General features: G+C 43.2%; 1 protein-coding gene across 1 annotated transcript in view; it reads left to right on the top strand.

The window, feature by feature from the left end:
- Positions 1-14,885, top strand: part of mpp7a (MAGUK p55 scaffold protein 7a) — a 189,817-nt gene extending 174,932 nt beyond the window's left edge. Inside the window, exons 15-17 of the mRNA XM_079259545.1 lie at positions 2,349-2,457; positions 3,096-3,239; positions 14,243-14,885. Coding sequence (XP_079115671.1) covers positions 2,349-2,457; positions 3,096-3,239; positions 14,243-14,422 — 433 coding nt within the window. The 3' untranslated portion in view covers positions 14,423-14,885. The remainder of the gene's footprint in view (positions 1-2,348; positions 2,458-3,095; positions 3,240-14,242) is intronic.
- Positions 14,886-24,114: the final 9,229 nt, after the last annotated feature.

Below are 24,114 nucleotides of genomic sequence, written 5' to 3'. Positions count from 1 at the left end.
GAAACGACTGTCTACGACTCATTGGACCGTTTCACCTTCCAGTTTCTTTAAGCTGTGAGAGCTCTGAGTCCCCCTCTGTTAGTCCTTCAAGCTCCTGTAGGCAGCGGAGCGAGCAGCAGCCGATCAAACGCGAACTCCCTGCTGCTGTCAGTGTGTCTCTGTAACTGAGTCTGAGCTGGTGATGACAGGGCCGGGCCCTGTGCTGGTAACAGACCTCCAGACTGTGGCCCCGAGGTCTCCTGCCTCTGCTGGGTCACTCTGCGACTCCGGCCACAGCTCGGCCCGCCTTGACATTTGTGGCCAACAAATTGAAATGCAGCTTGTAATGGTCGTAAGAATGATTGATGGCTTTCTAAGCCGGAAAGAAAGAAGAAGACGCACTTATGGGTGTGTATTGAAAACATTCAAACACGCAATCACACTCCTGTATATGACACAGAGGGCAGCGTGTGGTAGAGTGCATATAGAGTGTCAGCGCATGCAGAGAGCTGGACGGGAGGGGAAGTGTGTATTTTGGCCGTGTTGCGGTGCAGGTCGAGGCATGCAATGTTTTTCAGGGAGTCGGAGGGTGAGTGACAGAGCTGTGATGTGGGGTGGATGCATGGAAAACTCCACGCTGAAATTACAAGGCAGCAGAGCAGAGGAGGAGCTAGAAGAACTTGTTTGCGTTATGCCTCATTGCATGCAGGAGAAACAATGCGCTCTGCACAGAAATGAGAGGCCGCAGCAACATGTGTTTAGCTGGAACTATTTTCCCAAGGGAAGCCCTGTTTTGTGTAAAAATGGCAAATATCCATCGTGAGAGTCCAGCCACCCCTCTCCTGGCGTGCACTTCTGTAATCCATATACCTTTTCTGCAAAGTGTCTGCACACAGGCTACCGTAGGCTTTTAAATGCATTTCCCATAACTGTATAAAAGGTTTGTTTCACACTCAAACCTTCTTTAACAATAAGCTGAGTAAAACTTTCTTACATGGACCAATTACTATAAACCTTTCAGCCACACAGAGGCAGTCATTCTGTCGTCCATGTCGTCCTATTAGCTCTAAATTCTTTCCACACTGTTACTCTCCCTTTTCTTCCTTTTATTCCTGCTCTGACGGAGAGAAGACCATCTGGTGGAAAAGTGTTTGTTTGCTTGCAAAGCTGAAAACCGGAGGTTTTTCTGGAACAGAAAGCTAGAAAATTTTATTATCATCATTATAGATATGTGTATATACATATATACATATATATATATATATATATATATATATATATATATATATATATATATATATATATATATATATATATATATATATATATATATATATATATATATATATATATATATTAGAATTATATTATGGAGACATATTAAACAATATTACATTACATTACATTGTATTGTATTATTAAAATGGAATTGATTCATACTTATGAATTACAGGCTTTGTAATTCATAAGTATGTAATTAATGACTGTCCTGAAGACATGACGTCTTCATGCTGACTGGGATTAAAAACAATTTGGCTTCAGAAATATTATTTACACTTTTGAGGTTTGGAATCAGATTTCAGGTTTTCTGGTATTTTATTCCAGATATCAGGAGCAGAAAAATGAAATGTTGGCTGGAATGCAAACTGGACCCAGATGATCTCAGAAGTCTTGGTGGATCAGATGGGTACTTTGGAGCAGAACTTTTCAGAGCTTTGCACACCAGCAGCAACATTTTATCATCAATTCTTTGTCTCGTGGGATACCAGTGTAAAGATCTGAGATCAGCAGCGATATTTTCCTTTTTCTGGTCTTTGTGAGGACTCGATTAGTTGCAACTGAGATCTGTTAAAACTCTTGTTCTTAATCTCTTCTTCGGTGGGTAAAAAAAGCAGATTTGGATCCTGCTTTAATATGGATATTAAAATATAACTTTCAGGATTTTTCCTTTTGCTTTAAAGTTGCTGACTGAAGCTGGACACTAATCTGTGAACGCTCCTCTTTGGTTCCAGACACAATCATTTCGGATTTATCTTTATTTTGCTGAAGAAAATCCCTGTATTGATCTGACTAAGACAAAAACTGGAGCTTTGACTGGGACCAGAGTCCCTGGTGAGACAGTAACATAGAGCTGAGTGTCATCCGCGTAGCTGTGATCAGATAATTTGGTTTGTTAACAGAGCTAATGGAAGCATGTTGATGCTGAAAACCTATCGTTACCTTGTCTCTTATGCAGAATTCAAACCAGTTAAAAACTGGTCCAGAGATTCCCACCAAGTTTTCCAATGATTTCCCATCGCCATGCTTGTTGCATTGATTTCATATTAGAACGCTCAACCATCTGCATGCTTGTTTTCTATTCATCTCAGGTTCATTGAATATGGTGAGTACAAAGGGAATTACTACGGGACAAGCCTGGACGCGGTACGCTCTGTCCTCTCCAAGAACAAAGTCTGCCTGTTGGACGTCCAGCCTCATGTAAGTGGCTCAAACCCTTCCTCCACTTCCCGTTCCCCCCTCCTTGTGTTTTTAGCCTGTTTTATCCCCACCGATCACCCTCTTCGCTGGCTTTCCTAAAGGCCTTGGCAGTTGCTGAGTTACTAAAACGGGTTTGAGGGGTTATTTTCAAGGGTAAATTACAGCTAATTTCCTCTATTTGAAGACTTCCTCTTTGGCTTATGTGTCGTGGGTGGTGGCGATCAGACCCTACACATCGGGCTATCTTAAAACTCTGAGCATAGAGTTTCTATTTTTGTTTAGTGGATAATAAGCCATTACATAACCAGCAGGGTTTGGAACTACACCATCAGTAAGAGGAGGAAACGTACAACACAGCTTCACTACGAGCCTTTTCCCAGCGTGATCAATGGATCAGATCAGTGGCAAGATTACAGCTCATTGAACTTTCTCATTTTCACGTCTAAGTGGCAAAAAAATCAGTTGGTGAAGCAGTTAGCTGAGTCATTTTTAAATAGACGCAACATTTCTTTCATCATTTAGCCGTCTCTACAACCAACCATTGGGGATTTTCTCAACTTATTTAAAGTACTTAATATTCCCAGGAAGTTAGACCTTCTCTTATTGCTTTTCCACCTTCATTTTTGTTCTTCTTTCAGACGCTAAAGCTTCTTCGGGTCGCTGAGTTCAAGCCATTTGTGGTGTTCGTCAAGCCTCCAACGATCGAGAGACTGAGGGAAACCAGAAAGAACGGCAAAATCATATCGGGCAAAGATGACAAGGGATCGGCTAAACCATTTACGGTGAGCGACGCAGCATCTCTGTCGAGTTTTACATCTGTTGTTGTCCAAACAGATCAGGCGATCTGAGGCCTCTGACTACAGCCTGGTGGTGTCAGTCCTTCTACACCTTCATCCAGCCCTGGTGGTGCTGGTGGTGGGGGTGACACATGAAACCAATTAGCCAGTGTGCTGTGAAGCTGACAGGTGATGGGGGGGTAGCGGAGGAGTAAAGCTGGATGATGGGTTTCCCAGCACCATCGGGCCCTGAGCTGTCTCACTCGCGTGTCTCTCTCACTGCGGAGGGTGTTAAAGCCCAAATCCCAGTCAGGAACATGTCTGGGTCGCTGCCAAGAGGCTGACTGACAGCCGTCTGGATGCGTACGGAAGCCCACCTGGTCCAAAGCAAGATCAGCAGATGCGATTCAAACGGTGATCCTTCGTGCAACGGGACAAAGCTTCTTCCATGTGAGGAAGTGTGAAGCACACACACTCTGAATGGCTTTCCAACTGGTTTATCTCCTGGTCGGCTTACCGTTACTGCGTTAGAACAGCAGCCGGGTGGTGCCTGACCAGCGAGGGATGGATCTCAGCCCGCTGTGGAAACCTCTGCAGAGGGAGGAATAATTTGGACGTGAGAAAGGCAACTCTGCGTCTCAGCAGCAGAAACTGGGAGGTGGATACAAACTTTCAGCTTCTGCTGCTTCCACAGATCACATGGAGGTCCAGCAAGGATCAATTCCTCCCTCATATCATGAATATACTGTTCATGATACTATACTGTTCAGCTAAACTTTGCAGGAGCAGTCTGGAAATTTCTGTTTGGTGGATCATTTGTCCTCCAGCTGTTGTTTTATCCCTGAATGTTAAACCTGATTGGTCACCTGACCAACCAGGTGGAAGCTGCCACACGGCTAAACGTTGTGAAAAGGAACCAGAATCCCCTCTAATGGTCTCCTGTTGGTGTTCGAGTTTCTTGGAGGGTTAGATGACGTCTCGGTTGGTAAGAAGGAAAGAACAGATTTGTATTTTCTGCTGTCAGAGACGTCAGTAGGTGATGAAGATCTATAAGCAGCTTCAACAGCTGGTTCCTCCTCGTCATGCTGGTCACGTTCATCTGAGGGACGGCGTCCATCCCTCAGCCGGCGTCTGCACCCTTCCAGGCTAATCCAGTATCATCTTCATCCTGCCTGTACTCTGAGAGCTCTCCAGCCAGTAAAAGTCCGTCTCATCCTGACTTTCCTCTGAACTCTTTCTGTTCTTCTTGCATTTCATTGATTGATCAGGCAGGAATTAATCAGAAATTAATTCTTTCTTAAATCTGATAAAGCAGCAGGTTCAAACTGAACATAACTGTTTATGTGTCATCAGGATGCAAAGCTTTAATTTGAGCTTGTAGTCAGTTTGCAGTCTGACCGCCATACGGGCTCGATGTCAGCCAGGATCATTCCCACAGGTTTATGAGCGCTCAGTGTCTGTCCAGCCAATCCTTCCTTACCTCCGCAATTAAGTGTGAAGCTTGACTCTGGTGGATGACCAGCTGACCTTTAAGGTCCATGTTGCCTCGGTTGCCCGTACCTGCCGATATGCTCTCTACAACATCAAGAGAATCAGACGTACCTGACAGAACACGCGACTCAGCTTCTGGTTCAGGCTCTGATCATCTCATCAAATTTAAAGCTTTGCTTCTGGTTTACAAAACAATACCTCAAATGGCTCCCGTCTACCTTCACTCCCTAATCCAGACCTACACTCCCTCTCCACAGCTACGTTCCACCAGTGAAAGACGCCTCGTGTTACCACCACAACGTGGGACTAAATCACCAGCTAGGTTCTTTTCCTCTGTTGTGCCACGATGGTGGAATGATCTCCCAAACTCTGTCCGCTCTGCAGAGTCCCTGTCTACTTTTAAGACCCAGCTGAAGACTCAGCTCTTCAAGGAGAACTTCTACACTTAGTTTAGCTGTATTTGTTAGAAAGTTGGAGAACTTAGCCCAGTTCTTTGCAACAAACTTTATGGTATTAATTCTTTGTATTGTAACAGGTGATATTATGGGGTGGGAAGGGAGAAAAACAAAACAAAAGCCCGCAGCACTTCATGGAAGGACCTGCGTCCAACTGGACAGTCCACCAGCACCTTCCTACGATGTCCTCTACTGTCTGATTTCCTGCTTGTGTTGTTCTCACTCAGATGTAAGTCGCTTTGGATAAAAGCATCTAAATGACTGTAGAATAGAATAGAATAAATGTCATCTTCCTCGTTTCCCTGCCAGGGTCTGGGAGACGGCGAGGCTTGAACATCAGAATGCAAACAATCCATCATCAGTTATCTCTGGCAATGCAAACTGCCTTTTGGCCAAAGCCAGCTGGGATAGGCTCCAGCTTGCCCGTGACCCTGAATTGGATTAAGCGGTTTAGAAAATGAATGAATGAAAATGCAAACTGGCGCTCCATAAAACTGTCATGGCGGCGTGTTTTAGCCGCTAACAACCAGATCTTTTGTGTAAATGTCCACACTGGTGGGATGTAAACTGCAGAGGTTGTTGTCTCCTCCTGCTTGTCTCTGGGACATAAAGAGTCTGTTTTAACACTGCGTCGCCATGTCCGGTCGACTTCTGCTCGGCCGTCTGCCGCTCAGGCTGTTCCCAGCAGGTTTCCACCACTGAGGTGTGTGTCAGCGGTTACAACATGGATCTGGGAGCGACCTGCTTGCTTTGGAGGACAGGTGTGTTTTACATGAACAGTAAAGCCGACGTCCTGCTGAGGACGAGCTGTGTGGTGCTTTTCAGAGATGATACCTTCAGCTGACACTGATGCGCTGAAAGGTTTTACAGTCCCGCCAGGAGAATTTACCGCACTGCTCACATTTTACAGCAAAGACAGCGCCGTTGGGTCACAGCAAAGGCTAAATGCAACAGAAAGATGGTCAAAAATACATCAAATTTTACAAAACGTGCAGCAGAGAAATATCTGCATTTAAATTAGATCTGGAATAAAATAAAGAAAGAAATTCTGAATTTCTTCGTCACATTGCGTCGACTCAAACGGTCCTCTGTGGAGAACGGCACAGATCACAGGATGAGATTACAAACACTTTATAATATCCCCTCATGGGACTTTAATAGGTTTTCATTTTGTTCTGAAGCAGGAAGCAGATGGTTGAGAAATTATTTACTTTATTATATCTCCGTTACAACCAAACGCCACGCAGAAAAAACCCACCGTATTCTGCACACACATAACCTGCACGATACTGCAGCACAGATACTGAAGAATGAACTGTTTCACAGCCACATGGACTGAGTGTGTGTTGTCTATCTATCTGTGTTTGTTGATGTTGTTTATTTTATTTATATGGACCTTTGTGTCTGTACCAAACAAATAAACGAATAAATAAAACAAGATGCTGTTGTGCGACGTGCACACAACCCATAAGGCCTAAATATCCCGACTGCATCCGTCTGAACACGAGGAGAAAAGCACCTAACCTGGATTTTACATTTAGATTAAAATCAGATGAAATAACCTGCTGACAGAAACATTTCTATTGTTAAAGTGAAGAAACGAGTTCTTTATTAGATTACAATAAACTCCAAAGTCACCTGCCAGTGTTTCTGTCAGGGTTTCTCTTCTTTAGAGAAAGAAACCAAATGAGACGATTAATCTGAACCTGTTGGATGTTTTCAGACGTTTCATGTCAAAGTGAGACGCTGATGAAATGAAAGTTGGTTTAGCTTCATAAAGAACTTAAAATGAAAGATTAATCCTGGACATTTATTCAGATTTCTTATCAAGTTTGATCATTTTACGACTCTAAGATAATTTTATTCATGTTTTTTCCCGTCAAAGCGAATCTTCGCAGTGTGTGACGTTCTGGGAGGTGATGATTCAACCTGAAGTACATGTAAAATAACACATTTTATTTACTGAGTAAATAAATCCCACCAATCACGCTTCCACTGGGAATAATTCGCATGGGGATATGTTTTATCGGATCAGTGTAAAGTCAACGGGAACGTTCACATCTGTCCAGCAATTGTCTGAGTGGGGGTGGGAAAATCAAATCAAAAATTGAATACCGGAATTTTTTTGCTTCACAAATTGTAAATAGATTTTTTTGTAAAAAAAAAAAAAAAAAAAAAAAGATTTTTTTTTTTGTCAAATAAATAAAAAAATAATCCATTGTAAAAAAAAAAAATAAATAAAAAAATAAAAAAAGTAATTTTTTTATTGTTTTTATAGATCTTGGACATTCTAGCAGCAGGATGATGATCTGGATACTTTGTTGTTTTTTCGAACTGAAATCAAGAAAAATGACAAACAAAACAAATTTTGTGCATTTTTGTTTTTAATCTACAAAAATCAGCAATATTGAAGAATCAAAATTTAAATCAAATCAGCACCAAAAAAATCTGAATAAAATCGGGACTAAATCATATCATCACAGCCCGATTTTTAAGTTTTATTTTTTATCTTACTGAAGTTTATTTATTTATTTTTGTTTGTTTTATGTTTGCATCCGACAGACATTCCATCGACCAATCAGAGAAGGTGTGACTGATAGATCAGAGGTTGCAGCTATACAGCGTGACTTTCGCTGCTGTTGCGTTCAGACTTCATATCATCACAGCCGAGCGTCTTTATCATTTCTTCTCTGCTTCTTAAAGCAAGCAGCGACAACCTCCGACTGTTCTACGGACGTCCTGAAGTCCATCCGGTCTCCTCTTTCCCAGACCAGGATGAACCCGGCGCCTCTTTCTGTCTTTGCTTTTGCAGCGTCAGCTCGCTGCTGTGGTTTATTCGCATCGGTCCGGGTGTGTAAAGGAAATGAAGACGCATGCAGGACTTTTGCCTCGTAGGAGGGTTAGATTTATGCAGCGCAGGATTGATGTCCTGAAGAAGCCTCTGCCTGAACGCTGTTGTTTCCTTACTGTGAGGTGCAGAAGTTGTCATGAGTCGTCCGTCATGTTCAGCAGCGTTTTCAGGAGCTCCACATCGTCTTGATGTTCATTCCTAAAAGATACAATAAAAAAGACTCACTGCGAAGGTTTATTGTCCCGAATGCAGACAGTTTTCTCTGGTGACTCGTGTCCAAGTTGAAAATGCTAAAGCACCTCGTCCTTCCAGAGGTTTCTACTACTTTTACTGTCTCAACCTGCTCGTACGTTCCTGCAAACCAATCAGAGTCCAGGAACTGCTCCTGCAGCCACGTCTCGGCGAATCACATCACACTGCTCTCTCTGCTTTCCGTCCGTTTTCTTAGCTCACCGTCACACGTCCAATCAGAGTGGTTGGAAGAAATATTTTGGATTTCTTCCACTTTCTTCTGTTAAGAAATTAGGAGTAAACGTGAAGAACTTTCCACGTCCTCGCCTTCACCCAGATCTCGTCCTCTTTCCGTCCTTCCAGCTCTCTCCATGAGTCTGAGCTCTGATCCATGTTCTCATACCTAGAAACGCAGCACAGATTTGCTGGTAGACATGGAAACATCACAGAAAACAGCTGTCGTTGTCTTCCTGGCGTGGGCTGCCGTGGTCATCTGTAAGTCTTCGTCCAGCAAGGGAAGCCCTGCAGCGGCAGAGTCACTGGTTCCTCCCTCAGATGTGTCCTGATGTGCTCCTGCTGTCATCCTGAAGCACAAAACGAAGCGATTAAAGCAATCAGGCAGACGGTGGAGCGTACGACGGCTCGGCGTGGTGTGTGTGTGTGTGTGTGGGGGGGGCAGATCCTACGCCAGACAGCAGGCGGGCTTTTAACTCACTGACACTGCAAGTGACGGCTTATATTTAGCTGCACAGCTAATCCATTATGAAGCGGAAAACCACCAGAAACATTCTGAAGTCAGTCCTGGCTGGAGGGAGCGTCTCTGAAAGCCGAGTTTACGAGTCTTGTGTGTGTGTGTGTGTGTGTGTGTGTGTGTGTGTGTGCGCACGCTGCGCACGCACCCACCTCCCTGTTGCATGTTTGTGTGGTGTGTGTGTGTTTGACTTCCTGAGCATGAATGTACATCTGTGTGCGTTTATAATTGTCTGTTTGGCAGCGCGGTTCACTATAAAACCATATCGGCCCAGAAATCTAAAGTTGGCTGTTCCCAGTAAAACCAGGAGGCTAAATGGGTGCAGCCACGTTTACCCTGCTGCAGCGGCGATGGCAGGACCAGCCAGAACCCACCCAGCGAAAACCAGAGGACCTCAGAGGGACCACCGCAGAGATTGCTCAGGACCCTCACTCTGTGAAGACAGGAGAGAAATATCTTATTCACGCCGCCTGATAAACATGTTTATTTCTGAAAAAACTTTCCATGTTCACGGATAAAAGTTCAAGTTTTCCTGATGAAATGTGTCTGGCTAATATCTGACAGCTAGCCAGAATGCTAATGCAGAGCACGTTGCGTCCGACATCTGAGCCATGTTTACTTCCCGTAAACACGCTTCGGCCGACTGCAGATGAATGTCTAATAAACTCCAACACTGACGAGCGTCATGCAGACGTTGCTTCTCCGCAGCGCTGACCAGTAAACCAGTCAGGTATTGATCTGACAGAGTCGTCTGTACTGGTGGACGCTGCGATCTGAGGACAAAGTCCAGGTTTTTGTCCAGAAGCCAGACGTTAAATCAGAGAAATTACTCTGGATTTTAAAACATGTGCTGCGTTCAAGGCCTCAACTTTTCCAGGTGTTTTCCAACATGAAACTACAAAACTGCTGCAGACAATTAAAAATGTTTAAACATGACTGGAGAGGTTTTGTTTCATGTTGAACGTGTGAAAGTTTGCAGGAAGGACGGAACAAAACAACTAGATGGAACAGCCTCAGGACCTGTTGCTGATCAATAACCGATGCATTGATTGACAAATGAGGCATTGTCAGAAGGAAGGGGAATATTCTGCAATCAGAAGGTTTTTAAATGCGTCTGAAACACAAAACAAATGAAAAGTAGATTAAGAGCAAAACAACACGACATTTATGTCGTCTGCAGTGCTTTTACCTCCAACAAGGAGGCAGAGGACTTCGCGTTTATATCATCCGACTGTCTGTCGGTTTGTAATTTTACGTAAAACCTGCAGGGATCTTCACGATGTTTTCCTGAGAACGTGTCTTGGTCTAACTTAGATCTGTATCAGTATCTGGATCCAGGATTGTTTTTAAGGATTGGATACTACCATCCAGAACCGGAACAACATCCTGGATACTCCCATCCAGAACCGGAATAACATCCTGGATACTCCCATCCAGAACCGGAATAACATCCTGGATACACCCATCCAGAACCGGAATAACATCCTGGATACACCCATCCAGAACCGGAACAACATCCTGGATACTCCCATCCAGAACCGGAACAACATCCTGGATACACCCATCCAGAACCGGAATAACATCCTGGATACACCCATCCAGAACCGGAACAACATCCTGGATACTCCCATCCAGAACCGGAACAACATCCTGGATACACCCATCCAGAACCGGAACAACATCCTGGATACTCCCATCCAGAACCGGAACAACATGCTGGATACACCCATCCAGAACGGGAACAACATCCTGGATACACCCATCCAGAACCGGAACAACATCCTGGATACTCCCATCCAGAACCGGAATAACATCCTGGATACACCCATCCAGAACCGGAACAACATCCTGGATACTCCCATCCAGAACCGGAACAACATCCTGGATACTCCCATCCAGAACCGGAATAACATCCTGGATACACCCATCCAGAACCGGAACAACATCCTGGATACTCCCATCCAGAACCGGAACAACATCCTGGATACACCCATCCAGAACCGGAACAACATCCTGGATACTCCCATCCAGAACCGGAACAACATCCTGGATACACCCATCCAGAACCGGAACAACATCCTGGATACTACCATCCAGAACAGGAACAATGATTTTTCAAAATTTTATTTAATCTATTTGCATATATTTGCGACCTGGACCTTCCACATGCGTGTCAACATGGAAAAACACGAAGCGGAAAATTGTCGCTTCCGCATTTCTGCTGATGCAGGTTGAACGGATAATTTTTCTAAATAGCTCATCGAGATGGTGAGAAAGCAGGAGCATATAAACAACACATGATGTTTAAACACACAGACACTGCCCTGCAGTGGAACAAGCATCTCGTTAGACATGAAATAACCGGGTTGATTGCCCCCCCCCCCCCCCCCCCCCCCCCCCCGCAGTGACCACTGCTCGCTGCAGACGAAGCTTCTTGTGAACTCCTGAATGGGCCGAAACAAACTTTGTTTTTGTTCTTGCTTCTCGTAGAGCAATGAGTTTGGATGAATCATTTCTACTGCAACTGTATCGTATCAGAAACAAAAACTTAGACTAAATCTTTTTATTGGATATTGATTTTAAAGAGGTGGAGCTTCAGCTTCAACTTCAACTTTATTTATTTATATAGCGTCAAATCACAGCAATGCCATCTCAAGACGCCTTACAGACAGAGGGGAAAACATAATGAAGGCCAATTCATAACAGCCTATATAGGGAAACCAACAGATTGAGTTGAGTCCAACTCAATCTCCCATCCAGGGAATTTTAAGAGGAGAAAATTTCTAGACATCCAAGTCTTTATGTCTATGAGACAATTTTGTAGCCTATTGGGCTGATTTGTTTCATCTGGTTTAAAGGATAAGTATAGTTGAGTATCATCTGCATAACAATGAAAGTTTATTCCATGCTGTCTAATAATTTTGCCTAAAGGGAGCATATATAGCGTGAAGAGTATTGGTCCAAGTACAGAACCTTGAGGAACTCCATGACTTACTGTAGTTTGGGAGGAGGACTTGTCATTTACATGAACGAACTGAAGTCTATCAGATAAATATGATTTAAACCAGCTTAACGCTGTACCTGTAATTCCAATCACCTGTTCTAGTCTTTGTAACAGAATGTTATGATCGACTGTATCAAATGCAGCACTAAGATCAAGCAAGATAAGTACGGACACAAGTCCTTTGTCTGAGGCCATAAGAAGGTCATTAGTAACTTTCACCAATGCCGTCTCAGTACTATGATGAGCTCTAAATCCTGACTGAAACTCTTCGAATAAATTATTTCTGCTCAGGTGGGCATGTAGCTGAGCTGAAACTATTTTCTCCAGAATTTTGGACATAAACGGGAGATTAGATATAGGTCTATAATTTGCTATCACCTCTGGATCCAGAGATTGCTTTTTAAGTAAAGGCTTGATTACAGCAGTTTTAAATGATTGTGGTACATATCCTGTCACTAAAGACATATTGATAAGATTTAATAGTGATGTATTAATTAAAGGGAAAATGTCCTTAAAGAGGCTCGTTGGGAGAGGATCTAAGATACAGGTGGATGGTTTAGATGAAGCTATTATTTTAGTTAATTCAGAGGGTTGGACAGGACAGAAACTATTTAGACACAAGTCAGATCCTGGTTCTAAGGATGCTTCGGAGACCACAACAGGCTCAACATTATAGGTAGAAGGAAGAGTATTGTGAATTTGATCTCTAATAGTATCAATTTTATTCCTGAAATTCTGAGAGCTGAGAGGGGGGCTGTGAGCGTCATGGTGGATGATTGACAATCAATTGTAAACGTGTTTATTCCTGCTGTAAACATGTTTATTTCTGCTGTAAACGTGTTTATTTCTACTGTAAACGTGTTTATTCCTGCTGTAAACATGTTTATTTCTGCTGTAAACATGTTTATTTCTACTGTAAACGTGTTTATTCCTGCTGTAAACATGTTTATTTCTGCTGTAAACATGTTTATTTCTACTGTAAACATGTTTATTTCTACTGTAAACATGTTTATTTCTACTGTAAACATGTTTATTCCTGCTGTAAACATGTTTATTTCTGCTGTAAACATGTTTATTTCTACTGTAAACATGTTTATTCCTGCTGTAAACATGTTTATTTCTGCTGTAAACATGTTTATTCCTGCTGTGAAGTTGGTCTTTTTAACATGGGAGTCTATGGGGATTTGCTCTGTTTTGCAGCCCCTAGTGGATGAAGGGGGAACTGCAGTTTTATTCACTTCTGCATAGGAGTCACTTTTAACCGCCGGAGGTTTCCGCTTGGTCTTTAGCAAAAGGGAGGACAAGACTGCAACAATGGAGGCAGTATGAACACCAGACGAGGCAGAGGACCCTTAACGCCATCGCTATGGATTTACCCACAATGCAACGCAACGCCACATGCAGGAAGGGACTTTTTTGTAGTCCGCTTCCTGTCTTTGGTCCGCTTGAAACAGACCGAGACCTGCGTTTGTAGGCGGATCGAGTCGCTTCTTTGGTCCGAATCAGAATTTGTTTGGTGCGTTCACATTTCCCCAAATGAAGCGACTTTCCGATCAAACGGACTCGGGTTCGGATCAGAACGGCTGATGTGGACGCATCGTTAGAGGTTTCCAGAGTGGGGGCCAGTTAGATCTGGTCTGGTACTGACAGAGCTTGGTCCTCTGGTTTCAAGTCGTGATCTTGGAGTGACCAGGAGGATTTAAACGCTTCACATCAGACCGTATGACAGCTGCGTCAGACCTGTAGAAAACCTCAGACCGGATCAGGATCACGTCCATGCCGGTTTTTCCTCAGCGGATGTTCACACGGCCGAGCTGTCACGTCCCCGTCATGCAGAATCCAGTCTGACAAAACGTTTGTTTTCCATGTCTGCCTTCTGTAAATTAGGGCTATGTTCTGTCCTCGGCTTATTTTGAGCCATTTTTGTTTTCTTTGTGAATTGGATAACGTTGTGTGTTCGGCGGAGAGAATAATGAAAATTCCTTGAGGTTTCAGAGCTCGCTCTGCGCCAGGGTTCATATGTGGGTACCATGTCTCTGGGAGCTTATAACAGGCTGCACAATGGAGGCCACATAATTTGTGTTTACAGTATCTGAATTTATCCCCCTTCGTCGTCTCTCTGCAGACCACCTGAACCCTATTCTCATGGCGTGAATATCAGCTGATTCTCACCTGGGTTCTGTTGTTATTATCTGAAGTTATTTTTATCTGTCTCTCTCTCTGCAGGAGGAGGACTTTGAGGAGATGGTGAGCATGGCCCAGATGATGGAGAGTCAGTACGGTCATCTGTTTGAGAAGGTTCTAGTGAACGACGACCTCTCGGCGGCCTTCAGCGAGCTGCGGTTGGCACTGAAGAACGTGGAGACGGAAACTCAGTGGGTTCCAGTCAGCTGGACTTACTCCTGAGACTCACACGGGCTGTAAAAGGAGAAAAGGGAAGGGCTTCAACTAAAATATGCTTTTTTATTTTTAATCTGCTGGAGCTGGTGTTGTCAGGTTGGAGGGTATGAGCCAGTCCGGAGGAGGGGTGATCTTTGGCCACCCCAGTCCACATCGGTGTCCTTCAGCCCCCCTTGCGTTCATGTCTGTGTGTTGAGTTGAGAAAGTACTAGAAAGGCTTGAAAACCACTGTATAGACCAGGAAGTGCTCTGAGTGTGCGGGAAAGATTAACGTGGCTTGTCGTTTAAAACCACTTAAAGTTGTCAACAAGGCTACAAAGGTTCATTATCTTCATTCCTACGGAGTGAATTTAGCCTCAAAATGGCTGCAAGTGGATGAAAGAAATGCAACTTGAAAATATGTATTTAAATATATCCTCATCCTCTTAGAATAATGGCCATGGTCATTTTTAAAAAAGGTTTTCTGCACACAGAAGATTGGTTTCCTGCAGATTTCTGGTTGAGTTTTTTTCATGGTTTTAGAAAACCTTTTTTAAAAAAAAGACTTAGGCTGTTATTTTATGTAAAATAACTTTACACACGCACACGTTACAAAAATTATACAAATAATAAAGTTTCCTGAGCATATATTTTCCCTCAGATCAGCTGATTTACAGGAGCTTCAAAATGCAACAGGAAGTAATCAGATTATTACAGTAATCTGTGCAGGAAGACACAATTCATGTTATTTTCAGACCATGTTGTCTTTGTTACAGATACCAGCATCCATTAGCATTAGCATTAGCAGCTAATGTGGGGTGCTAACAGACCTGCAACATAAACAACAGCAGAATATTTTTCTTAGTTTCAACTTCCTGCCGCACACGTGCCGATATAAAAGATTAAATAGATCAGATATTCGGTTCCATATTTAATCCCATGTATAATTATCTGATAAGCATAATCAGTTTACGCCGTTTACATGATCACATGAATATTCTGATCAATCCAGAAATCAGGGAATAGGCAGATTTTTGAGGTGCATGTAAACTGTGTCATGAATGAAAAGATTCTCATGCACAGAACAGATTAAATGCATGTGCACGTGTTGCCTGATGTGCACGGATTGGCTTCTATGTGCACGTGTAGTTTTGAGACTTCAGAGTCATCCGGTCCCACAGATACAAGCTGCGTTTAAGTGCTGGTAGAAAGCTGGGTCGTCTGAAAGCTCATTTATGATCACATTGGGACACAAAAACAACTAAATGTGTGAGGCTGAGAGTAAAAATCTGCATGTAAAAAGTTCATGTTTCAATGTGTGCATCTGTAAAGTTATTTTATACAAGTTGACATTCATTTTACACCTTTTGTAGCAATTATGACACTAATTTCACGCCATAAATTACCAATAAAACAAGACAATGCAGGCTGTAAGCGAGCTGCGCCTTGCTTAAACAAGCTTAAACAAGCATTTGCTTCAGCTGCAGTCTGGATGTGTATCGTCTCGTCTGACCAGGCCTCACAGATTTGCATCTAAGAGGAAATTGGCTCTGGGGCTACCAACCAAGGCTACAACGTGGAGCTTTTTGGTCCAAACCAGAATGATAAACAAGTTCAGACCATCACAGCACCAGCAGCTCTGCCAGTATAATCAACTCAAACTACAACTTTAGCGTATTTATAATATTAGAACTGTGCAAACCAAAGGGATTTTATGGATTTCTAAAGAGCAGCTTTCGAAGGAAAAAACAGGGAGAAAAGAATAAAACTTCTGCCTTACGTGTCTCTTTTACAATAAAATGCATCCACAACCATTAAAGACAAAACGAAAGGTACATTCAGCAGAAAGGGCAACAACAGCTATTTTATTTAAAAGAAATTAATATATTTTTGAATATTTTCCAGTAGTTTATGAATAGATTTTATATGCAAATCTTTAAGAGCAACCTGATCTTTACAGTTTTTTATTTTCTTTCATGGAAGTGTTTTAATTCCGCTTCCCGGCCCAGTTTCTCCCCCAGTGGAGCACATGCACAGTTGTTTTATTTAGGTGTTGTGTATTTCGTTTGGAGCTGTTTGGAAAAGCCACCCCTCAACGAAGGTGCCCAGCACAACAGCTTCACCATTTACAGTCCCAGAACTGGACCCACTTGGCTCACTGCTACACTTATTGTGTTTTATTAGGGTGGAGTCTTTATTTTTATTCACATAAAAACGGCTTCGGCGGGGCTCCTTGTTGACTTCCAGGATTTTAACTTAAGAAGCCACTCCAGACTTTATGAGCGTCAAAAATTTATGACTTATTTGAGTCACTCAGTCTTACTAACTGCTACTTGTTTTTTATTTTATTCTTTTTCACTTTTCTTTCTAATCGTTTGTCATAGCGACATTTAAATTCCTGAGAAATTGATTAGCAGATAGAGCTGGGTTTGCTGATGTGAGATGCCAGTTTCATTCACGTTAGTCTTTCAGAGAGACATGCAACACGTCTTAGCTTCTTATTCCCCCCTTTAAACGTGAGGTAGTGCAATAATAACTCTGCTAAGCTAGTTAGCTGCGAAGCTAGCATACAAACAGAAAGGGATGTTAGCTTAATAAAGTTTGTTATTGTTACTTTGTTTTTATCATCAGGTTGTTTTCCCCAAAATGTTTTCCATTAAAATTTACTCTGTTCAGTGATTAATAACGCTGTTACACTGCAGAAATTATATTAATATGAGTAAAAAAACTGGTAAACTAGGATTCATACCATTATATTTATATGAAATAACCTGCCTTTGAAGAGAGTTTGGGAAAAAAGTATTTTACTCTTATTAAGATGAATATTTTTTGCAGTGTAGGTTTTTACTTTAAAACAACATAAAAAGTAGGTAAATTTGTGTTTAGTGGACAATTTCAGGGTCAAGTATGTAGATTGTTACAACGTCAAATGTGCTCTGCCAATACCAGACAATCGAGGTGTATGATACCATGTGAAATAGTATCATTCTGATACCAAGTAATTGGTGGTGATTTCTATACGATACAGTACTTTTAACAGAGCTCAAAGATTCCACGTGTTTTATATGACGTTAACCAACTGTCATCAAATGTGGAGATAAATATTAGTGATGTGCGATACAAGACATAACATTGATCTGATACCAAGTACATAAAGGGCTAGTATCATCAATACTGATATAGTACTTTTAATTGGGTTCTCGGAAAGTGTCTGTATAATAGTAAATATTAGTCATCAAACATAAAAAATACATATTTGTGATTTGGTATTGATCCAATCCAAAGTTAAAAAAAAAAAAAAAAAAAAATTAATTAAAAAAAAGGCTGGTATTGTAGAAACCGATACAACACAATACTTTCAATAGGACTCTCAGATATATATATATATATATATATATATATATATATATATATATATATATATATATATATATATATATATATATATATATATAATAGTAAAAGTAACCAATAGTCTAAGTAAAGGACGAGTATCGTTGATATCAATGTCTCTAAAGGTACCAGACATTGCTGTGGTCCCAGAATGAGAAGCTGATTTTGGACATAAACTGTGCCTTGTCGCTAAGGTGAACCAAATCCACCAAAAACCGCATTTCCTTCTTTTTTAATAAACATTCTGACAGTTTTCAGGCATTGTGCTGAAGTATTAAAGTTATCACACTGGTATCGATCAATATCAGCATTGGGATCAAATATGGTTCATGAAAGGGAAACAAATAGGTTGTCTGCTGGTATGATATTTATTCCCAAAAAGCTTTGTAACAACAAAGAAGATAATCCACCAAACACTCATTTACTAACTTTTTGTTCATTTTATTTGATCATTTTAATCATTTAAAAATCCTTTTCAGATTTTTAACTCTCCCCTTGTCGTCTGTTTTATTGATCAGAATCAGATTTGTACAGTCTCCAGAAAATATTGTCATATTTCTCTCTGTAAATGACATGTTGTTTATGAGGCAAGTTGTATGAATTTACGCTGCATTTTATATTAAAGAAAATCCTTCAACTTTTCCAAGGCGTTCTTGATTTACGGGCGGCGGTGGAGGCCGGTGATGTGTGAGGTGGAACGGATTCAGAAACCTTGTCCGGGTTTCAGGAATTCATGCCCGTGAGTGCCATTCAGACCAACCTGAAAAAAGTCCAGCTAACACATTTCATCTTATAAATGGCAGCTCTGGAGAGCAGTAAACGTCATTGGCTAAATGTTTTTCTCACTTTCACACAATCCCAGCTGAATTTAAATATGTTCCCGACAATGAAGTTGCTTTTAATTTATGCATTATGTATTGTCACGTGATTGTCTTGCTCTTCGCCTCCACAGTCTGCCGGCAGGTCAGACTGTAAAAACACATAAAAACATTTGATCCTCAGCAAGTCTGAAAGAATCTGTTTAATAAAAAATGACATTTGATACTCTGAATTATCTGTTTTCATAGGAATGAAACTATGACGATAGTCGGTCTGAATATGGATGGTTTATGTCTTTTATCATCATCATCGTCTCAGGACCAGCGGTGTGGAACTGTGATGGTCATGTGACCCTCCAGCTGGTCTACGGAGGTTTTCCAGCGTTTCTATCCGTCCAGGAGGTTTACAATCCAGATGTAGTGTTTATTCAGAGACTCTAGATGGTAAATCCACCATTATTTATCACATCTTCATCACCATCACCACCATGTTGCTAAGAGACCTCTATTTTCACCTGGACGTGATGATGAAGACACTTCCTGTCAGACTTTCCACCAATCAGAGAGCTTAAACTGACGGTAACGTCCAATCAGGAGCAGCCAAAGATCAATAAGTGATGATAAAATATTGATCCTCTGTCAGATGAACATCAGAGCTACAGAGTAATTGCAGATGCTAAGCGATAGCGCTCGGGAAGATCTAACAGAATCTTAAAAGTTAACGTGGTTTTTACTAACATGTAGGCATCAGGAACTAACTCCTTCCTCTCATCTCTATCTGGAATCAAACTTCTTGGAATAAGTTTGTATAAAGTGTCCAGATTACCTGACCTGTTCCAGATTACTGGACCTGTTTCAGATTACTGGACCTGTTCCAGATTACTGGACCTGGAACAGACTGGTTAAACCTCGATGTCTTGCTGCTAGACCTGTTCCAGATTACTGAACCTGTTTCAGATTACTGAACCTGGAACAGACTGGTTAAACCTCGATGTCTTGCTGCTAGACCTGTTCCAGATTACTGTACCTGTTTCAGATTACTGAACCTGTTTCAGATTACTGGACCTGTTCCAGATTACTGGACCTGGAACAGACTGGTTAAACCTCGATGTCTTGCTGCTAGACCTGTTCCAGATTACCGAACCTGTTCCAGATTACTGAACCTGTTCCAGATTACTGGACCTGTTCCAGATTACTGGACCTGTTTCAGATTACTGGACCTGGAACAGACTGGTTAAACCTCGATGTCTTGCTGCTAGACCTGTTCCAGATTACCGAACCTGTTCCAGATTACTGAACCTGTTCCAGATTACTGGACCTGTTCCAGATTACTGAACCTGTTCCAGATTACTGAACCTGTTTCAGATTACTGAACCTGTTCCAGATTACTGAACCTGTTTCAGATTACTGGACCTGTTCCAGATTACTGAACCTGTTTCAGATTACTGACCCTGTTCCAGATTACTGAACCTGTTCCAGATTACTGAACCTGTTTCAGATTACTGGACCTGTTTCAGATTACTGGACCTGTTCCAGATTACTGGACCTGTTTCAGATTACTGAACCTGTTTCAGATTACTGAACCTGTTTCAGATCACTGGACCTGTTCCAGATTACTGAACCTATTTCAGATTACTGGACCTCTTCCAGATTACTGGACTTGTTCTAGATACCGGACGTGGAACAGACTGGTTAAACCTCAATGTCTTGCTGCTAGACCTGTTCCAGATTACTGAACCTGTTTCAGATTACTGGACCTGTTTCAGATTACTGGACCTGTTCCAGATTACTGGACTTGTTCCAGATTACTGGACCTGTTCCAGATTACTGGACCTGTTTCAGATTACTGGACCTGTTTCAGATTACTGGACCTGTTCCAGATTACTGGACCTGGAACAGACTGGTTAAACCTCGATGTCTTGCTGCTAGACCTGTTCCAGATTACTGAACCTGTTCCAGATTACTGAACCTGTTCCAGATTACTGGACCTGTTTCAGATTACTGGACCTGTTTCAGATTACTGGACCTGTTCCAGATTGCTGGACCTGTTTCAGATTACTGGACCTTTTCCAGATTGCTGGACCTGTTCCAGATTGCTGGACCTGTTCCAGATTACTGAACCTGTTCCAGATTACTGGACCTGTTTCAGATTACTGGACCTGTTTCAGATTACTGGACCTGTTCCAGATTGCTGGACCTGTTTCAGATTACTGGACCTTTTCCAGATTGCTGGACCTGTTCCAGATTGCTGGACCTGTTCCAGATTACTGAACCTGTTCCAGATTACTGGACCTGTTTCAGATTACTGGACCTGTTTCAGATTACTGAACCTGTTCCAGATCACTGGACCTGTTCCAGATCGCTGGACCTGTTCCAGATTGCTGGACCTGTTCCAGATTGCTGGACCTGTTCCAGATTGCTGGACCTGTTCCAGATTACTGGACCTGTTTCAGATTGCTGGACCTGTTCCAGATTACTGAACCTGTTCCAGATTGCTGGACCTGTTCCAGATTACTGGACCTGTTTCAGATTGCTGGACCTGTTCCAGATTACTGAACCTGTTCCAGATTGCTGGACCTGTTCCAGATTACTGAACCTGTTCCAGATTGCTGGACCTGTTCCAGATTACTGGACCTGTTTCAGATTACTGGACCTGTTCCAGATTGCTGGACCTGTTCCAGATTACTGAACCTGTTCCAGATTGCTGGACCTGTTCCAGATTACTGAACCTGTTCCAGATTACTGAACCTGTTCCAGATTGCTGGACCTGTTCCAGATTACTGAACCTGTTCCAGATTGCTGGACCTGTTCCAGATTGCTGGACCTGTTTCAGATTACTGGACCTGTTCCAGATTGCTGGACCTCTTCCAGATTACTGGACCTGTTCCAGATTACTGAACCTGTTCCAGATTGCTGGACCTGTTCCAGATTACTGAACCTGTTCCAGATTGCTGGACCTGTTCCAGATTGCTGGACCTGTTCCAGATTGCTGGACCTGTTCCAGATTACTGAACCTGTTCCAGATTGCTGGACCTGGAACAGCCTGGTTAGACCTGGCTGTGCTGCAGATTATTAACTCAGATGTCGTGGACCTTACAGACCAGTGGAAGTGTTGGGGGGGAGTCGGGGGACTCTGGAGAAGCATGGCCTCCAAGCAGCGATCAGCCGGTGGGTTCGACATCTGCTTCATGACGCTCCAGAATAAATCCCCCACTGGTCCAAATCGGGACACCCGGCCCTCAGATTTCCACTTTTCCCACTGCTGACTTTAATAGCTGTACAGAGGGGGTTACAGCCAAGACGGATCAGGGCGCGGCGGGGTGGGGGTGGGGGGGTCAGGCGGATGTTATGGCACTCATTCAGGTTGAGAGGAGGAAGCAGTTATCCCACATCTAGCTCTCCTTCCCCATCTTTCTCTCGCTTTTTCCTCCTGATTGGGATAACAGAGTGTTGGGGGGAGGCAGGAAGGCTGCGGCCTGGGTCTGGCTGAGCCGAAGCCGGCTGAGCACGCCTCCAAAAACCATCAAATCCAGTGATCCACAACGCAAGATCAACAGCAGACACAGTTCCGACTTGTTCTGGGTTGTTCTGGGTTTCAGGGGAAGATTAGAAAGTGACGTTCCCAGATATTCCGAGAGAGTTTTCCCGTTGGAAAGCAGACGTGGACCAGAGCTGTGGACCTTCAGCCAGAATCCTGAAGGTGTCTGGACGTTTTCCTCTGAGATCCTCCCCCTCCTCGCCCTGACCCAGTACAAACCAGTGTTTTAGATCCCCAGCTGTCTCATCTGCTGGAGGCTTTTCCAAGCGTTTGTTTGACCAGGCTTCACCTCAGGTGTCACGCGTCTCAGGCTGCACTGCAGCAGCTCTGAAAGGCAGCGACCACGCCTGGTTCTGATGTCGTTCAGGCGGACATACTGTTTCACTTGGTGCTTCATTACCGTGCCGTCAGTTTGCACCTCGGCCTGGATGCGGTTTTTAATCTGCTTCCAGCTGAGGAGGACAGAAACACATGTTCACATTGAATCTGGAGGAAGGAATCAGCCACATATGCCCAGATACTTTAACATGATTGATGATGTATTACTAAAAAATACAATATGAAGTCTGTACAAATGACAAAGAAACAAAGCGATAAATGGTGAATAAATCTTCTCAGAACTCAATGAAAGTCTGCGAACTGGCTTTAAGTGACTTAAAATAACAAATCTCCTTCTTTCCCTTTCTTCATGTTCCTCTGACATCCCATGAGGAGTTAGCTGCCATGCGAGTAAAAGGCCAAGAGATGGCTTCCCCAGCTCCGACATGAACACCAAAGACCCGCTCCGAGTCCATTTCCAGCTCCTCCCCATGACTGTAAGAGTTTAACAGAAATGTTGGGATTTATAGGAAAGTTCTGCTTTTATCTGGGATCTGGGAGATTCATACTGCGCCGCAGAAAGGCCTCCTCAATCATCCCCGTTCCTTTTGATGTATTTATTTTCACCTCCATAAATCTGTGCATTAACAGACCCCATTGTTTAGGAGAAGAGGTCGGGATGCGGCGCAGGTCAACAGGATGTGGAAAACCCGCCACTTGTCCTCCAGGCTGCTTCACCGTCCTGAAGCTTTTTGGAAACCATTAACTGGAAACGTCTCAGTCTGTGCTGCAATCACTTTGATTTATTGCTTTGCAAACACAGTGGCAGAGCCGATCCCGTCGAAATCCTGTCTGTAACCCCGCTAACTGTTCAACATGCGCTTCAGAAGTTCCCAGTTTGGCCATGACAGACGGGGACTCCTGCTGGGAGCTCCGGCCTCGTCTTTAAAGGGCTTTTCTTCCTGAGTGTGTCGCTGCTCTTTCCCTGCCGTTCCACCATCCAGCCTTTCATGTGGTTGCTCAGCACATCACCATTACTTTGCCGTAGGAACCAGCCGGCGATGCTCCTCTGTTTTCCTCATCCCGGGTAAATGCCCTTGACCATAGGGAGGCTCTGCTGTTGACGGATGGGGCTGCAGGCCTGGAGCCTCCACCCGCTACGTCTCCTCAGCCTAATCAGCCTCAGCATTACCTCACGTCTGCAGGCAGAGGTCTGCAGGCCATGTTATCATGAGATGTATTTCTCAACTAAAGGGCTAAATCAACAGCAGGAGTAGGAAGTGAGAAGTGAAGAGAGGATGCCCTTCGCTCTCCTCTGGCCTGAAAACGTCTGAGAAGAATGTATGGAAACCATAACAACGTCTAACAGCTGGTCATTAACACGCGGTGGCATGTGGACACGCTGCCTGCTGGGCTCTGCAGGCTGACGCTGGAAATGAGAGCGGGGGACAAGAGTTCACCTGGAGGGTCCTCGCAGCTTGACGTGTGGAGTGAAAGCAGGGTCCGGGGCCGAGGCCGCACAGCGCCATGGGCGCTGCAGCTCAGACACGTCTACCTGTATTTTCTTAAACTTTCACCGCGGCGTTCCCCAAGCAGTTTGTAATTACACAGACTCAGAGCTGTCATCTTGTAAGTTAAAGTTCTCGGGAGGT

The sequence above is a fragment of the Telmatherina bonti genome, assembly GCF_933228915.1.
Source record: "Telmatherina bonti genome assembly, chromosome: 20".
Taxonomy (NCBI): domain Eukaryota; kingdom Metazoa; phylum Chordata; class Actinopteri; order Atheriniformes; family Telmatherinidae; genus Telmatherina; species Telmatherina bonti.
The sequence above is the reverse complement of the archived record's forward strand: the minus strand, read 5'-3'. Positions and strand labels throughout refer to the sequence as shown.